At 50.0% G+C, this 18,580-nt stretch overlaps 1 protein-coding gene across 2 annotated transcripts in view; it reads right to left on the bottom strand.

The window, feature by feature from the left end:
• The window catches only part of DENND2A (DENN domain containing 2A), a 93,419-nt gene that overhangs the window by 28,358 nt on the left and 46,481 nt on the right, over positions 1–18,580 (bottom strand). For both annotated transcript variants that reach the window (XM_066262456.1, XM_066262457.1), the window contains exons 5-10: positions 17,576–17,697; positions 13,016–13,213; positions 9,901–9,994; positions 9,341–9,391; positions 8,094–8,281; positions 580–689 (exon numbers count right to left, since the gene is read on the bottom strand). In XM_066262456.1, the coding sequence (XP_066118553.1) occupies positions 580–689; positions 8,094–8,281; positions 9,341–9,391; positions 9,901–9,994; positions 13,016–13,213; positions 17,576–17,697 (763 nt within the window). The remainder of the gene's footprint in view (positions 1–579; positions 690–8,093; positions 8,282–9,340; positions 9,392–9,900; positions 9,995–13,015; positions 13,214–17,575; positions 17,698–18,580) is intronic.

Genomic DNA, 18,580 nt, shown 5'->3' on the forward strand with positions numbered 1-18,580 from the left:
AATCTGCATAGTCAACAAGGTTATTCTTATCTCCAGGGAAGTTTTCAAAACACTGGTGAGAGAAATCTCCGGGCCTGGACCTACCAGGATTGCTTAATGGTGGGCCTGGCCTGACCAGGCGGTGGCGTAGTGAATAGAGCATTGGACTGGGATGCAGAGGACCCGGGTTCAAGATCCTGAGCTTGCCAGCTTAAGTGCAGGCTCATCTGGTTTGAGGAAAAGCCCACCAGCTTGAACCCAGGGTCGCTGGCTCCAGCAAGGGGTTACTCGGTCTGCTGAAGGCCCGCGGTCAAGGCACATATGAGAAAGCAATCAATGAACAACTAAGGTGTTGCAATGCGCAATGAAAAACTAATGATTGATGCTTCTCATCTCTCTCCGTCCCTGTCTATCCCTCTCTCTGACTCTCTCTCTGTCTCTGTAAAAAATAAATAAATTAATTAATTAAAAAAAAAATGGTGGGCCTGACTTATGGGGTCTGCCACCTCTGACCCCGTCTCTAGGGGTCTGCCACCTCTGACCCCATCTCTAGTTCTCCCCTTAGTCTTCGCAGGTAGCGCAGGTGATGCTAACACATACCTGGTAAACTGCTGGACAGGAGTCCAGTCCTTGGCATCAGGGAAACAGAACTGGGGGATGGCCTTCAGCTGGTCCTCAGCCTCTCTCAGGAATTTGAAGGACCTTTCCAACTGCAAGGAGAAGGTGAGAGAAGGTTGGAGATTAAACCCTAGCTTAGGAGAGGGAGGCAGAGGTGTGGCAAGACCACACCTCCCTCCTTCCCACAGTCGTGACCACCAGCTTGACCTCCTCCATTGGAGGGTTTCCAGCTCAGTCTGCTGAGGCCTTTTCCCCCCCAGGGTAGTTCTAACTATGGTCTTATGGGGAAAGTCAGGAGAAAAAAGTGTGCTTTGGAGAAATATTTTCTATGCTGAATATTCTGGATTATAACTACTTAAAATTTTTATTTTATTTTTTATATTATTATTATTATTATTTTTTTGTATTTTTTCTGAAGCTGGAAATGGGGAGAGACAATCATACAGACTCCTGCATGCGCCCGACCAGGATCCACCCAGCACGCCCACCAGGGGCGATGCTCTGCCCCTCCGGGGCGTCGCTCTGCCACGACCTGAGCCACTCTAGCGCCTGGGGCAGAGGCCAAGGAGCCATCCCCAGCGCCCGGGCCATCTTTGCTCCAATGGAGCCTTGGCTGCGGGAGGGGAAGAGAGAGACAGAGAGGAAGGAGTGGGGGTGGAGAAGCAAATGGGTGCTTCTCCTATGTGCCCTGGCCGGGAATCGAACCCAGGTCCCCCGCACGCCAGGCCGACGCTTTACCGCTGAGCCAACCGGCCAGGGCTAAAATTTTTATTTATTGATTGATTTGAGAGAGAGGAAGGAAGAGAGAAAGTAAGACAGAAACATCCATCTGTTCCTGTATGTTCCCTGATCGGGGATTGAACCTTCAACCTTTGCATATCAGGATGACTCTTTAACCAACCAAGCTATCCAGCCAGGCTGGAATATAACTACTCTAATCAATAAGAAAAACTGTCATAGCAAGCCCTTCCAAATAGGAGACTCATGAATCTGCGAGGCTGAATCTCAAATGAGGCCTTCGAACCTCTGGCCCCAGGCAAGGTGGTCCTTCCTGCAAAGCCGTTGTAACAGTGAGCACATGCGGTCACACTATATCATCCAGTGAAATTCTGCTCATTTCAAGAGTCCTTGAATGTCAGAACTAGAAGGGAAGTAGACATCATGCATCCTAACACTCTTCTTTTAGAGAGAAGGAGTGAAGCCCTGATGTGTTAATCTGTTCACAAACACAGCTGGTATGGAACCGAGCTAGGCATAAAAACGACCTTCATCTCTAGCTTGTGTGCCTTTCTCTATCTCTCTGATTTACCTGACATCACAGACTGGGGAAGTACCACCTTGCTTAATTAATTAATAACAAATTAATAAAGCCTGACTTAGAGATTATATTTAACGCCAGGAACTCACTTATTTTGTGTATGAATAGGAATCTGTGCTTTAGGAAATCACCCCACTCTGGGGCTCTTGTTGCACAACAATGTGTGTGTAGTGGACAGTACTGAACTGTGCACTGTGGAAACATTGAAAGGGCAAGTTTTATGTCACGTGTTTTATTGTCACAATTTATTTTATTTTTATTTATTTTTTTCTTTTTAGTGAGAGAGGGAGAGAATGCCAGGAAGGGAGAGAGATGAGAAACATCAATTCATAGTTGCATCACTTTAGTTGTTCAATGACTACTTCTCATACATGCTTTCACTGGAGGGCTCAAGCCAAGCCAGTGACCCCTTGCTCAAGTCATGACCTTGGACTTAAGCCAGTGACCTCGGCCTTCAAGCCAGCGACCTTTGGGTTCAAGCTAGTGACCATGGGGTCATGTCTATGATCCCATGCTCAAGCCAGTGACCCCAGAATAAAGTTACTCTTTTTTTCTATATTATGGTTCTTTTCTATCCATGACCTAGAAAATTCTAACTGTTCCTTGGAAGAGTCTTTAAGTTGATAATTCACTAGTTCAGACCATTGTCAAAGCAATAATTATTGACTACCCTTGGATAATATTGCAGAGAAGCAAAAACCAGTTGGTATTCATTGGTAGGAAGGGGATCATTGACCCCAAACTATAAAGAGCAGAAAAGGAAGGAACAATGACATTTCCCCATTGTGGAAAGCAGGCCTTGTAGGGAAGTAAGTTCCAGCACAATTTTTCTTTTTTTAGGTGAGAGGAGGGGAGACAGTGAGGCAGACTTCTGCATGCACCCTGACTGGGATCCACCCGGCAACCCATCTGGGGGCAATGCTCAATTACCAAGCTATTTTTAGCACCTGAGGCTGATGCGTTCCAACTGTGCTAGCCGCAGTGACTGGGGCCATGCTTGAACTAATTGAGCCACTGGCTGCAAGAGGGAAAGAGAGAGAGAAGGGGAGGGGGAAATAAGCAGATGGTTGCTTCTCCTATATGCCCTGACTGGGAATCACACCCAGTATGGACATACTCTGGGCCTAAACTCTATCCAGTGAGCCACCGGCCAGGGCCTCCAGCACTTTTCACCATGGCCAGTTACTATTTAGATGCAGCCACCCCTACATAGCACACACAACACACATATATATGTGTGTGCATATGTGTGCTTGCACACACTATCAACATGTTATATGCACACGAGCACATTTACTGGGAGCAGCACACACAGACCCCTCTCATAAACACAGCTAATATCATGAATGGCTGGAAAATATGCCAGTCACTATGACTTGTCATAGAGGACCGTGTGATAGCAAACATTTTATGGGACATGACAATGATGCCTAGCATGTAAATACAAAGTATAAACCTTGATGATGGTGACTATAGGAGTAGGGCATAAAACTTATGAAAAAGAAAAGAGAAGGTGAAAAAAAGAGGAAAAGGTCCTTCAGACAGAGCAAGCAAAGGTATGAGATACAACATAGCGTGGCACGCAAAATGCATGTGTGGAGTGATACCAGGTGTGGTGGGCAGTTAGACAGATGTGAGAAGAATAAGGATGATCAGTCAAGGCACAGAAGCTTGCCTAGCAACTGGCACCATTGGGAAAACATGGCCTTGGCCCCAAGGTAACTTTTCCTTTACTAGCATATTGCTGGTCTTGTTAGACCCCCTTCCTTAGCTGGGGAGTAAATTGGGGGGGGGGCAGAGAATACCCTAGGGATAACATCTAGGTATCCGGCTCCTGCCCAGAAAAACAGCAAAAGCTGACAAGCAATGCCACGGATTACCTCAGGGCCTGTTGCACTTACTAATGACCCCTGACAAGACTTTCTAATGCTAAGGTACCTGCTCAGCAGCTACATAATTACTTCATATGAAAATAATCTCACAGAAATAATGTGGTTAAACTAGCAGTGGGAAATGATAGAGGACCTCAAGAGTAGAAATTTAGCTTTAGTAATAGTAGCTTTTACTCATAAGCAATCAGATTAACGATTAATTCAAGTAAAAAGCATTACTCCAGGTGCTGGACACATGAATGGGCCTACGTGACTGCAGGAGGCTGCAAGCATTCCTCCCTGTGCCCCGGGCCCAGGACAGCTATAAACAAAACAGTATCTGAGCCCCTGATGACGCAGATAAAGAATTGCGTTCAAAACCCTGGGCTTGCCTGGTCAAGGCACATATGGGAGTTGATGCTTCCTGCTCCTCCCCCCTTCTCTCTCTCTCTCTCTCTCTTCCCTCTCTATAATGAATAAATAAAATCTTAAAAAAGAAAAAAAAAAGAATTGCTGGTCAGAAGGTGAAAAAAAATGCAAGAAGAATCCCTGGACTGCAACTTTTTTTTGTGTGTGACAGAGATAGAGAGAGAGACAGAGAGGACAGATAGGGACATAGACAGGAGGGGAGAGAGACGAGAAGCATCAATTCTTGGTTGTGGCACCTTAGTTGCTCATTGATTGCTTTCTCATATGTGCCTTGACTGGGGGAGGGTGACTCCAGCTGAGCCAGCGACCTTTCACACAAGCCGGTGAGCCTGCGCCAAAGCTGGTGACCTCAGGGTTCAAACCTGGGTCCCCTGCATCCCAGTCTGATGCTCTATCCACTGTGCCGCTGCCTGGTCAGGCTGGACTGCAACTTTTATCTACTTAACTTTTCCCTGAATTCCAAACCCCTTACCTACCCTTTTTTCCCCTTAGAAAAGGTTAGCTAAGATGAGGTGTTAAGATAGGTTTTGGGTACAGATCACCAGCCATCTGAATAAATGCCCATAAAGATTCAATCCTTGCCTCTACTTATTTGGCTGAGTGGTGACAGGCAGCACGAGTGCGGACAGTTTTCCAGTTTCGATAACATCAAAAATATATCTAAAGAAATACTGGTAGTGGCCTGACCTGTGGTGGCGCAGTGGATAAAGCGTCGACCTGGAAATGCTGAGGTCGCCGGTTCGAAACCCTGGGCTTGCCTGGTCAAGACACATATGGGAGTTGATGCTTCCTGCTCCTTCCCCACTTCTCTCTCTCTGTCTCTCCTCTCTCTCTCTCTCTGTCTCTCCCTCTCCTCTCTAAAATGAATAAATGAATAAATAAATAAAATAAACTGTAAAAAAAAAACTGTTCTTTAAAAAAAAAAAAAAAAAAAGAAATACTGGTAGCAAGATCTGTTTCCAGCATAAGGAGGTGGTTAACTAGATTAGGGTACACCCACAAAATGGAGCATTATGTAATTTTAAAATGACAATTTAGAATTTGTGTTAAAGGCCCTGGCCAGTGGTTCAGTGGGTAGAGTGTTGGCCCAGTGTACCAACATCCTGGGTTCGATTCTTGCTCAGGGCACACAGTAGAAGCAGCCATCTGCTTCCCCCCACTCTTCTCCTTCTCTCCCTCTTCCCTCTCCCGTAGCCAGTGGCTTGGCTGGTTTGAGCATGGCCCCAGGTGCTGAGGATAGCTTGGTAGGAGCACATCAGCCTCAGGTGCTAAAAATAGCTTGGTACTTGAACACTGGCCCCAGATGGGTTTGCTGGGTGGATCCTCGTCTGGGCGCATGCAAGAGTCTGCCTAACACCACTCCTCTCACCTAAAAGAAAAAGAAAAAGGAATTTGTGTTAAATACATTTATAAATAATGAGAGGTTTACAAAACAGAACACAAAACATGATAAAAAAATGATTCAACGTACAGGTTGGGGCAAAGTAAGTTTATAGTTGTGTGTATGCAAAACATAGGGTTTATTCTTGTATTATTATTTAATAATTATTGCATCTTCTTTTGTATGAGCAATGGTAAACCTAATTTTGCCCCATCATGTATTATCTCAGTTTTATGAGAAAATTGTACTATGAGGAAAGACTAGAAGAAAACACAACAAAATGCTCAGTGTTGATCTCTGTAGAAAGGGACTCTAGATGACTTTTTTTCTTTACACATTTGCTGATCAGTCCCTTTCTCAACAGTGACTATACAACCTTCGACTCAGAAATCTTTTAAGGATGTCTGGGAGTCTGAAGATTCCAGGTTGGAAACTAGCATTCAAAAATGGCAGCGATTAATCCATTAGTTCACAATTTGTGCCTTTATTCCTAGAACGTTGACCAAGGGCTGCCATATGCAGGACACTGTGCTCAGCCCCGAGGGGAGGAAACGGGCACTAGGACAGTCCTTCTGGCCTCAGGCTCGCTCTGCGAGTTACTGTGAGCTGAACCAGCAGCCTTTCTCGCCCCCGGGGCATGGGATTTCCACAGGACAGCCCTCCGGGCCAGCTGGAAGGCTGGTGCCTCTGGTTCACTTCATTTATGTACAGTCTCCATCTGCACTCCAAGCACAGGACTTCACTGCTGTGCAGAAGCGTGACCTGGGGACAGAAGGAAGGCTGGCCCAGGGAGGGAGGGGAGGGACAGCTGGGTCCCAGGCCTCAGTAGCCGCTTGGGTATGAGGGAAGAGGGGGGCCCTCATGGGGCCAGGACATGAGCTCCCCCCATCCTCAGTTTTGGGCCTGTGTGAACCCTAGGGAAAGTGTCACCTACTAACTCCCCGAGTCTTTGTATGCATATTGTGTCCCTTCCTGTCAGAGTGTAAATTCCTGAGGACAGAAAACACTTTGCTCATCTTGGAACCCCCTGGGGCCAAGGAGAAAATTGTATGTCACAGGGTCTCAGTAAATTCTGGTTGAACTGAATCAGAATGTGGTGGGAACTCTAATCCTACTGTCAAAGCCTAGGAATAACTTCACACCAGCTGCTACAGTGGCCGGGATCAAGGGGATCAAGGCTCGTACTTCCTATCTGCATTGCTGACTGTGCGCCTGAGGCTTTCCTCGGTGCCCTTTCCCTCCAGGGGCCACGGTTCAATACCTCAGTGGTCCCCAACCTTTTTTGGGCCACGGATCGGTTTAATGTCAGAAAACATTTTCACAAACTGGCCTTTAGGGTGGGTCGGATAAATGCACAAAATAAAATTATGCGACCGGCGTAAAAACTTTGGGTTTTTTGTTTTTTTTTTGTATTTTTCCGAAGCTGGAAGCGGGGAGAGACAGTCAGACAGACTCCCGGGACTGGGATCCACCCGGCACGCTCACGGGGTGGGGGGGGCGCTCTGCCCACCAGGGGGCGATGCTCTGCCCCTGGGGGGGGGGTCGCTCTGTTGCGACCAGAGCCACTCTAGCACCTGGGGCAGAGGCCAAGGAGCCATCCCCAGCACCCAGGCCATCTTTGCTCCAATGGAGCCTCGCTGCGGGAGGGGAAGAGAGAGACAGAGGAAGGAGACGGGGAGGGGTGGAGAAGCAGATGGGCGCTTCTCCTGTGTGCCCTGGCCAGGAATTGAACCCGGGACCCCTGTACGCCAGGCTGACGCTCTACCACTGAGCCAACCGGCCAGGGCCAAAACTTTGGTATTTTTAAATATAATTGTCGAACTACGAGACAAGCATCAAGATGAGTCTTAGAGGATGTAACAGAGGGAATCTGGTCATTTTTTAAAAAATAAAACATCGCTCAGACTTAAATATAAATAAAATGGAAATAATATGTTATTTATTCTTTCTCTGTGGACCGGTACCAAATGGCCCATGGACTGGTACTGGTCCGCGGCCCAGGGGTTGGGGACCACTGCAATACCTGGTAGAGCCCGAGCCACACAGCCAGGAGCTGCTACGACAGAGCGGGGCGCTGTGCACGGACACCCACAGGGGCGCGCGGGAACGTGCGGTGCTCAGCAGGGGCACACCTGGGACGTTCCTCGGGACAGCCGTGCGGCTGGGTGGGAAAGAGGCCTCCAGAGGAGGTCGGGAGGTGTGGTGGGATAAGGTGACAGGGAGGATGACGGGGGTGGCACGGTCAGCACAGTGACCACAGGAATTTCGGTATGTATTGCTGACCATACTCTGGGTCCTCGAATCTCACTTCTTGGGATGCCCCAAATTCTCCAGCAGCAGTTCCTTCATTTGATGAACCCTAATTAGGACCCCATTTTGAGACTGTAGACACTAAGTGATCCTCAGACTCCCACACCTCCTGGAACCTGTGAGCCCTGCTGGCAGGAATGCCCCAAACCCCTGGCAGGCCACAGGGCCAGGTCGGGCCAGGCCGTACCTTCGGAGGGAACTGCTGGGTGAGCTCCGGCACGTAGGCGGCCCCGGCCTGCTTCTTGTGCAATGACACGACCACAAAGTACTCGAAGAGCTGCCTCTCCTGGTACTCGGTGAGCTCCCGGTCCAGCGAGGGGTACCTCGGAGCCTCCTTCAGGCGGGACTTCACATTGACCAGGCGTTGGCTGTGAGCTGGAGAGACGGAGACAGGGAGAAAGAGCGAGCGATAGAGACAGAACGAGCCTGAAAACGACCCATTTTCCAATGTGCAACTGCACAGAGCCGCAACAGGTTAGGTAATGCCCAGCTCGAAGTGCTTTTCTCTAATCCTAAAAAAGTGTTCCCACATTTAACAAATTAGTAGAAACTCTTTCTTTGGGATCCTTGCCAAAATTCTGGGAGGAGCAACATTCACTAGGCCGCCAGGCTAACTGGGTGCGGGCACTGGGGTTGGGGGCCCTGCTTCTCCATGGATTTGCTGGTGGACTGGGGCCGGACCTGGGGCAATCCTTGTGTTTCTCTGTTTGATGGGCTGGGGACACTCACTCAATTCCTTCATCTCCCCGACTGTAGGATGGGACAAAACCCAAACCGTAGAGCTTTTGGAGCTTTGTAAACACCCCGCCTGACTCAACTGGCAGAGACCTAACTCAAGAACTGCCATCTGCCTTCTCTCCAGCCACATCTGTGTAATGGAGAAGAGAGCTTGCTTCATTCCGGAGGTGGGCTGGGGAGCAGCTGAACTTTCGAGGTGCGTGGGGCAGGACCACTGGGCGGGTGGGTCTCTGTCATCTCACCTAGCAGCCCTGGCTAACAGCTTTCCTTGGCTTCTGCCTGGGGTCTGAGAAATGGCAGAAAACTTGGTAAAGTCTGACCTAAATCACTCAATTTTGATCTGCAAGGGCTAATTAGTTCAATGACTTCATATGACAGATCTTATTAACTGAGTTCCTCCAGATCGTACCAATATCATAACAGAAGCGGGACCAAAGTCCCAGGTGTCTGCCGTCTCAGGCCAGCGGGGCTACACCTCACACAGGTGTGAAAAACGCCTGTGACATAATGGAAAGGCATGGGAACAGCGGGTCTCTGCAGGCGCAGCCACCCTGATCTCTGTAACAGAACAGGCCCCTGCCAGTGAGGCCAAGGCGCGCCCCGCCCCTGAGCATCCTGTGGGCCCTGCGGCCCCATCCTTCACGTGAAGCAGTTTGGGCCATCCTTGTAGTGTCCTTGCAAAGCCACTGATCTTACCTTTCAGCTTCTCCTCGGTGTCACTGTCAGACTCACTGTTCTCATCTGTCACTGGAAAAAAAAAAAAGACAAAAAAAGTTATAAATGTGAGGTTTTCTGATGCAGGAAACTTTTTTATACATGTTAGCACAAAGCCAAGACTTCTAGCTTAGAAAGGCTGTTTCCTTTTTGTCTATTTAAATGTAACGGACAAACTATGTCTATGTCTGACTAAATGTACTTCCAGACTAATGTGGCCCTGGATCAGATGGCACTCCATCAATTATACAGCACAGGGTACTGGTCCCTGTCATGCCTGCGGAGCAAAGTGGCTTGCTCCCAGGGTGGGGTCAGAGTGTGCTGCCCCCGGCTCACTGGACGGATGGACAGGCAGAAAGGACCAGAGGACATGCCACCAAGCTGAGCTCCCGGCTGTTGCACTATCCTGGGGACAATGGAGACATTCACAAAGCACCAGCTCTTCTCCTGGGTGAGCCAACCCAAAGCAAGGGAAATCCACTTCTAGGAAAACTCTGTTTCCAGACCTCCGGGGAGGAGGGGTCGTTGTGGGGTGCTCCCACCTTTTCCTGAGTTGCTCTCCGTGGACTGGGATAGCCTCTTCACCCGTTTCTTTCCTCTTCGGGCCTCATAAATGGCATTGATCCTCAACACCAGCTGCCAGACACCAAGAGGAGAAACGCCGGGTTAGCAGCCTCCACTGCGTGTGCGCCTGGCACGCCTCTGCTGCCTGTTCCCTTCCAGGGTGGTGAGGGCCAGGGAGGGTGGCAGGAGGAGACATTTCCCACGGGCCCACTGCCATCTTTCAGTCATTCTTTTCTGCCAGACGGAACCCTGGCTGTCGAGAACACAAAAGGAGGCTGCCCTCCGCACTATAAATATGCTAACGCACCCAGGGAGACAACTTCATTGGCTAATGGTGTGAGGGCTGCTCCCCTGCCCATACTGTAGTGTCACCGTGGTTTGAGAAAAAGCTTTTGTCCCCAAAACAAAACAAGAAAAGGAAGAGACAGTAAAAAAATAAAAGAAAGAAAAAATGTTCCTGCAAGGGCCCCTCTGATGGGAACCATGCTGAAGAATGTCTGAGCAGCCCCAGTAGAAAGAGACAGGGATTACGGTGGGTCCTGTGGCCTCACTTCTGCACAGAGTGGTGCCATGCACCCAGCATGCTACCCGTTCTGCGCAGGACCACTCGGTGCAGACCGCCAGGCCTCTCATGACCTCTCCTAGTGGCCGAGAGCTCAGCAGACATCACTCCTTGGTGGCTCGCCCTCCAGGCCGACTGCTGCAGAACCAGCTCATGATCAGAGGCTTTATAGTGCCACGTGCAACTTTCAAGAAGTGGAAACCTTCCGGGTTCCAGCCAGTTGGGAGAAAGGGATGTCTACCCAGAGAGAATTGAGGCGCACCAACTAGTGGTTTTGAAGGGGAGCTGTGTTTAGAAGCTGACTTGAAAAGTTTTAAATTGTTTTATGCACTGGGAAGAACAAGAGGGGACGGGCCATGGGGAACTGGGTGGTGGGTGGCCAGGGCGGTGCAGGGGACTCGCTATGGCCAATCCCCACCTGTGCCCTCCACTGCTGTGTTCCACTGAGAGCTCCCAGCGCTTCCCCACCAGCTGGGGTGCCAGCACAGACCACTGGGTGGTCTGAACATAAACATTACTAAGAGCAAGTCAGCCTGACCTGTGGTGGCACAGTGGATAAAGCGTCAACCTGGAAACGCTGAGGTTGCCGGTTCAAAACCCTGGGCTTGCCAGATCAAGGCACATATGGGAGTTGATGCTTCTTGCTCCTCCCCCTTCTCTCTCTCTCTCTCTTCCCCCTCTCTATAATAAATAAATAAAATCTTAAAAACAAAACAAAACAAAAACCTTAAAAAAAAAAAAAAAAGAGCAAGCCAGGCACAGTCACATCCTAGGCCAGCCTACAGGCCTTGACAAAGGTCAGCCTATACCCTAACTGAGCCTGCCCACTGTCTTTTTTGCATCGACCAAAACATACCTTTGGAATGTCATGGTAACCTTCGGTTCCCAGACCCCCAGGGCACACCCACCTATCAGAGCACAACACCACGGGATGCCTCATTGTTACCTTGTTCTCTGAATGCCATCTCCGTGGGCTGTAAATGTCAGTTAACTATCCTGTACCCACCAATGAAACAGTAGGTGTCTCTCCACTTTTTATCTGGTCTCAGGGATCTCCCCGCTTTGCCTTCTCCTGCCCCCCTAACCTGCCACCAATGGATTTCATGAAACCCATTACATCTCCTCCTTTGATTCTAAAGTACAAAATGAGTTGCAAACGGCCATTCTTTGGAGCATTTTCCCAATCCCCTGAGATTTTGCTTCCCAGCAATTGCTGCTAGATTGGCTCAAATAAACTCAAAAAGTTTTCCGACGAGTTTGGATGTTTCTTACACTGACAAAGACAAAGGGGCAGCAACAGTTCGCCTTTTTCTCCACCTCTCTGCTTTCACACAGAACACGCACACACTGTCTCAAAAACTCTTTAAAAATTTTAAAAAAATATTTTAATTATTTATTTTACAGAGATGGGGGGATGAGAAGTAGTTGCTTCACTCGAGCTGTTCACTGATTGCTTGTTGTATGTGCCTTGACCGGGCAAGACACATAGCAGGGTTTCAAACCGGTGACCTTAGTGTCCGGGTCTATGCTCAGCCTGCTGTACCACCACAGGCAGGTTTTCCAAAAAAATTTTGCGACAGAGAGGCAGACAGGAAGGGAGAGCGATGAGAAACATCAACTCTTAGTTGTGCCACTTTAGTTATTCAGTTGTTTATTTTATTTTATTTTTTTCTTCCCATTTTTCTGAAGCTGGAAACAGGGAGAGACAGTCAGACAGACTCCCGCATGCGCCCTACCGGGATCCACCCGGCACGCCCACCAGGGGCGACGCTCTTCCCTCCAGGGGGCGATGCTCTGCCCATCCTGGGCGTCGCCATGTTGCGACCAGAGCCACTCTAGCGCCTGGGGCAGAGGCCAAGGAGCCATCCCCAGCGCCCGGGCCATCTTTGCTCCAATGGAGCCTTGGCTGCGGGAGGGGAAGAGAGAAACAGAGAGGGAAAGCGTGGCGGAGGGGTGGAGAAGCAAATGGGCGCTTCTCCTGTGTGCCCTGGCCGGGAATCGAACCCGGGTCCTCCGCACGCTAGGCCGACGCTCTACCGCTGAGCCAACCGGCCAGGGCCATTCAGTTGTTTATTGATTGCTTCTCATACATGCATAGACTGCGGGTCTCAAGCTGAGCCAGTGACCTCTTGTTCAAGCCAGTAACCTTGGGCTCAAGCCAGTGACCATGGGGTCATGTCTGTGATCTCATGCTCAAGCCAGCGACCCTGAGCTCCAACTGGTGAGCCCGTGCTCAAGTTAGCAACCTTGGGGTTTTGAACCTGGGACTTCACTGTTCCAGGCTGATGCTCTATCCACTGTACCACCACCAATCAGGCTCAAAAAATCTTGGGCATTGGAAACACTGTCTGGATCAGAAGAGCAGGGAAAGCCAGGAGAAGGATGGTGAAGCAGAGGGCCATAGAGCCACAAGAGTCAGGACAACAAAGGCCTAGGTACCCCCTCCTGCTGGCCTCACTGTGACCCCGGCCTGGGAGGAAGCAGGGAGAGAGTGACCGTACCCTGCCCACAAAGCGTGCCGCGAGCCTTACCTTGGGGATCTTTCTCTTTTTCCTGCCATTGGGCGGGTCCCCAAGGTTAAAGAACGTGTCGTCGGGGCTGCTGGGGGTAGAGGGGGGGCTGGTTTTTGAAGGGGACACCGTTCCATCCCGACTCAGCTTCCTAGTGTCCAGCAGTTTGAAGTTCCTCCTCTCTGAATTTTGGCGGAAAAAAGCAGGTTTGGACAATAGCTGTTGCGAGGGAAAAAGAGAAAAGAAGAGAAATAAATACAAAAGACCCCTGGCGGTGCCAGTGACGGAGACCAGGAGACCAGAAGACTGGGGTGGGGGGGGGGGCAGCTGCTCTGGGTTCCCAGGGTCCACTGGATGCGTCTATGCTCACAAGCGCTCACTAACCCGTATCACCCAATTACGGACAGTCAGTATGATAGAGGATGCAGATATAACTCCCTCTCTCTTTTCAGACCAGAGGGAACTCAGTGGGGCTCAGCGACTCACTTTACAGATGAGGCTTTCTGACAAATCACAAAGCACTGCGTACAAGGTGGTGCCAGACCCAGGTCTTGCTTTGACTCCGCTGCTGGCAAGCTGAGAGCCTCCTATATAAGGAACCCCACCTCTCTGGGCCTCATGTCTTACTTCTAAAAACAAGTCATTTCAAGGTCAAAAAACAAACAAGCCCTAGCGGGGAAGCTCCGTGGACAGCATTATCACGGTACGAGGTCGTGGGTCTGACCCCCGTCACGGTACCTACAAGAAGTCACTGATGACTGCACCACTGAATGGCATAACTAAGTGGAACAATGAGATGATGCTTCTCTTTCTCTCTCTACCTCCCCACCTCCTTTTCCTTTCTGTCTCAAATCAATGGGAAAAAATAAGGCAAACAAAAAGTGGTAAAAATTTTGTGTAATTCATAAAGCTCATTGTTCTAATGCTTAAAAAAAAAGAGTATCTCACATCAGCCTAGCTAGCCCTTATTAAATGTCAGTTCCTACCACGCTCACCGTGCTGGTGGAGGTGTGGGACAGAGGGCCACACTGAACAAGAGGAGAGCATGTCCCCTCTCAGGACCCTGACCCGTGCGTACAGGCACTAGCATCTGCCCACTGCACATACGCTTCTTTCTAGGGCAAGGCTCTCCAAATGACCCTTCTCTTTCTACCAGGAAAATATAATCAGGTGCAAGTCTCAATGCCACGTAATGACACTGCATTAAAATGATGAGGTATCATTTGGAACCTTTCTAGGGCTGGAGAGGAGGTCACCAAGAGGGACTGCTTCAGCAATTCTGAGCTCCCAGATGTAGCCCAGATATGTCATGAATATTCAAGGAGATAAAGAGAGGAAGTGGAGGAGTCTGCAGCTGTCCCAGGACTGGGGCACGAACCAGACACCCACAGGAGGGAGAGCAGAGGAAGGAGTGTGGACACAGAGTCCTGCTGGTGGCTTGCATGGGCCCTAAACAGCCTCCAAGTGTCAGTGGCAATTGGACCTGTGACCTGGGCAATGGGATTATCTTTCTGCTGGAGAGCTGCCCCTGAACTTCCAAGTTTTCTCTGACGTGACTGCCTACTTGTTTAGCTATGTTGGGGACAGAGGGCCTAGGTGTTCCCTGGTCCAGCAGGCAAGGGAAGAAAAGAGCTCAGCCTTTCTTTTCTGGACTTGGGGCAGCACCGGCTCCGAATGTGGGCTCTTCATTATTCCTAAGAGGCCATGCAGTTCCCTCCCCACGAAGTGGAGAGCGTGGGAGAGCCGGGCAGGATGTGTGTGGGGGGAGATGGGGTGACAGCCTTTCCTAAGGATGTCCTAAATGTTGAAGACACCCATAGTCCAATAAAAACAAACAAATTTCAAAGGCAAGTAGAAACTGCATTATTGACTGTCACAGATTATTCATAACGACACTCCTTTCTGTAGGAGAAAACAGCAGACCATTGGTTTACACAAGCACTGTGGCAACTGCTTTGGGTCAGTAAGATCCAACCCTCCCGAAAGGTTCTACCTTCAATTCTCTTCAGGAAGATGGGTGGCTCAAAGATTCCCTTTGTGAGCATCAAGCACAAAAGTCACGCCTCAACCTGGTCTGTGGTGACGCAGTGGATTGGCTTTTGATCTGGAATGCTGAGGTCATTGGTTCAAAACCCTGGGTTTGCCCGGTCAAGGCACATACGACAAGCGGCCAATGGACAACTAAGGTGAAGAGCTGATGCTTTTTGCTCCCCCCTCCTCTAAGCCATGTCTCATGTGCAGCCCTCACCACCCACCTGCCAGCAAGTGCCGACCTCTCCTGGAGCCCAGAGAGGAAGATGGCTTCTTTAAGCTGGATTTAAACTGACACGTACAAGCCCTGGCCGGTTGGCTCAGCGGTAGAGCGTCGGCCTAGCGTGCGGAGGACCCGGGTTCGATTCCCGGCCAGGGCACACAGGAGAAGCGCCCATTTGCTTCTCCACCCCTCCGCCGCGCCTTCCTCTCTGTCTCTCTCTTCCCCTCCCGCAGCCAAGGCTCCATTGGAGCAAAGATGGCCCGGGCGCTGGGGATGGCTCCTTGGCCTCTGCCTCAGGCGCTAGAGTGGCTCTGGTCGCAACATGGCGACGCCCAGGATGGGCAGAGCATCCTCCCCCTGGAGGGAAGAGCGTCGCCCCTGGTGGGCGTGCCGGGTGGATCCCGGTAGGGCGCATGCGGGAGTCTGTCTGACTGTCTCTCCCTGTTTCCAGCTTCAGAAAAATGAAAAAAATAAAAATAAAAATAAATAAATAAACTGACACGTACAACCTGGACTTGGCCTTCTGTTATAATTTCTTCAACACTTAAACAGTGTATTACTCCTTACGAGAGACACGAGGGAACAGTATACTTACTGACCTTGGGGGATTTACAATATAGTTGAGAGGATGTTTTTTAAGATATGTTACATGACTTAAATCAGAATTCAAACCATCGAAGTAAGAGATGTCACAAGGCAGTATATACAATTTGGTGTGAAATGAGTGCCTTAGTCTGCTGAGTGTTGCAGGCAAGCAGAGGGGAAGAAGTCCCAGGGTCTGGAATGGCCTGGAAGCTTCCAGATGAAGGCATGATTGAGCAGCCCTTACAGGATGGGGAGAGAGAGGTTCAGGCCAGAGCCAAGGACAGAGGTGGGTATGACCTAGCACTGGGGGTGTGGGGGGAATTATGCTCTGTGGGCCCCAGTTGGACCACCACCTGTTTTTGTACAGGCCAGGAGCTAAGAATAGTGTGTGTGTGTGTACACACCTTTTTTTCTGAAGTGAGAAGCAGTCAGACAGACTCCCGCATGTGCCCGACAGGGATCCACCCAGCATGCCCACCAGGGGGTGATGCTCTGCCCATATGGGGCATAGCTCCGTTGTAGCCGGAGCCATTCTAGTGCCTGAGGCAGAGGCCATGGAGCCGTCCTCAGCACCCAGGCCAACTTTGCTCCAATGGAGCCTTGGCTATGGGAGGGGAAAAGAGAGATAGAGAGGAAGGAGATGGGAAAGGGTGGAGCAGATGGGCGCCTCTCTTGTGTGCCTTGACTGGGAATCAAACCCGGGACTTCCACATACTGGGCTGATGCTCTACCACTGAGCCAACCGGCCAGGGCCAGTTTTTATATTTTTAAATGGCTAAAAGTACATACGTATACATTTCATACACATGAAAATTATATAAAATTCAAGTTTTGGTGTCCATAAATAAAGCTTGATTAAAACACAGCTGCACTCGCTCGTCTGCATACTGTCTGTCTATGGCTGCTTTCTACAGCGGCAGTGCTGAGCAGTCGCAACAGAGACTGTGTGTTTACTCTCTGGCCCTTTAGAGGAAGAGTTCGCCGGTCCCTGGCCTGTTATATCCGAGGGGCAGTCCACAGTCTCTCATTGGAGGGGAGCTTCCGGATGGAGAAGAAGTGTGAAATTAGGTAGCTATGGGTGCCCTGGGGTCAATTATGAAGGAAATGTAATGCCATCATACAGAACATGCATTCAGTCCTACAGGCAACGGGCCGAAATCATCACGTACGTGAATCTAGTTATATTATCTATATGTATATAATTCTAAAAGTTTAAAAGGATATCCTGTAAAGCCTGTCAGTCTTCCACCCTGACTTCCAGGTTCGCACTCGGACACCACCACAGAGGTGTCCCCTTACTCGTCCTTACGTGTCCTTATAGCCGTATTCTCTGTGCTCAAACACATATGAGACTACGTATACGTACATTCTTTCATTAGAAAACCCCACAAATGGCGGCATACAATAAAAAACACTGTTTCTGAATCATGCTTTTCAGTTCTACATTTTAGAGTTTGTTTTATGACATTATTCTTAATGGCCCTATTCCTATACTATATACTATCTTACTTACCTAGCTGGGGAGGGTTCTGACCCAGCAGAAGCTAATGATACTTAGAAGCTGGGTTGGTAGAGGTCCTGGGAGCGCAGAGGCAGGAAGAGCAGGCAGACCGCTAAGGTACACATTCCCGAGCCTGGTGGAGGGCGGCCTGGCATCCCAGTGCAACCCAGTGCTCCAGGTTGCTGGAGGCCAGGGTGCCGGGGACCCCTCTCCCCCCAGTGCCTCCTAAGGGGACCCATACCTTGGTGGATGTGTCAGGGATGGAAGAGGTGGGAGAACCAGGAAAATTCAAGACACATTTCTTTCCCAGGCAGCGTCCATGTAATTCAACGTCCTCGTAAGGGTTTTCCTTCACTGGCGGATCTGTGGTCAAAGGCAACGGGTCAGGAGCTGGGAACGCTGAGGAAGGTTTCTCTATCAGATCTACCCAACATCCCGACCTCTCCTTGTGGGGATGTCTGCCTTGCTATCCATTCATCCTTCCTCTTGGTAACAGACCCTGATTTTCACTGGGGTAACTCCCGCCTCCTGTTCTTAGACGCGTGAGATTAAGTCCACTCCAGTTTCAGGGCTTTATTTAGCCAATCGAGGTTTCCCAAGTCCCTGTCTCAGTGACCAGTTCTGGGAAGGGTGCATTCCCCAAGTCTAAGCCAGTCAATCACTGCATGACACCCCCGAGCTCTGAAGGTGAACAAGGGACCTAAACTGATCTAATCCAAGTGAGCCTCGGGATTTTTGCTGGGACCTGCAGAATAGACTCTCCCTGCAGGGGGCCGACGGCAGCCATCATGGGGATGGTGAGAAACCTGCTGGGAATGGGGCAACCCTAAGAGCTAAGACAGGAGGAAGAAAAAGCCAGCTTGGCTCACATGAGCCAATCAAGTCTCTTGTTGCTCCAGCTGGATTTCTGTTCCCTACAACGGACAGCTTCCCTGTCAGACACACAGCTAAGGGAGGTCCCATCCCAGACACGCTTTAGACGTGGGAAGCCCACTGCTTCGGCATCTCCAGCAGCTCAGTGAAGTACACGCCCCGCCCCCATGCTAGCGTCTTCACCGACCCGTGGGGTTTCTCCTGGAGCTGACATGCACGTGTGTATGTGTGTGTGGGTCTACCCTGCGTGCCCCTTGCACATGGGCACGTGTGGGTTTCTCTCTCCTACCAGCTTGTTTCTCCCCCCACCCACAGCTCTACCCCAACATGTAGATGCTGGTCTGAGCTCACACCTCACTGAAACGGTGATCTT

Source organism: Saccopteryx bilineata, chromosome 2 (assembly GCF_036850765.1).
Source record: "Saccopteryx bilineata isolate mSacBil1 chromosome 2, mSacBil1_pri_phased_curated, whole genome shotgun sequence".
Classification (NCBI taxonomy): Eukaryota; Metazoa; Chordata; class Mammalia; order Chiroptera; family Emballonuridae; genus Saccopteryx; species Saccopteryx bilineata.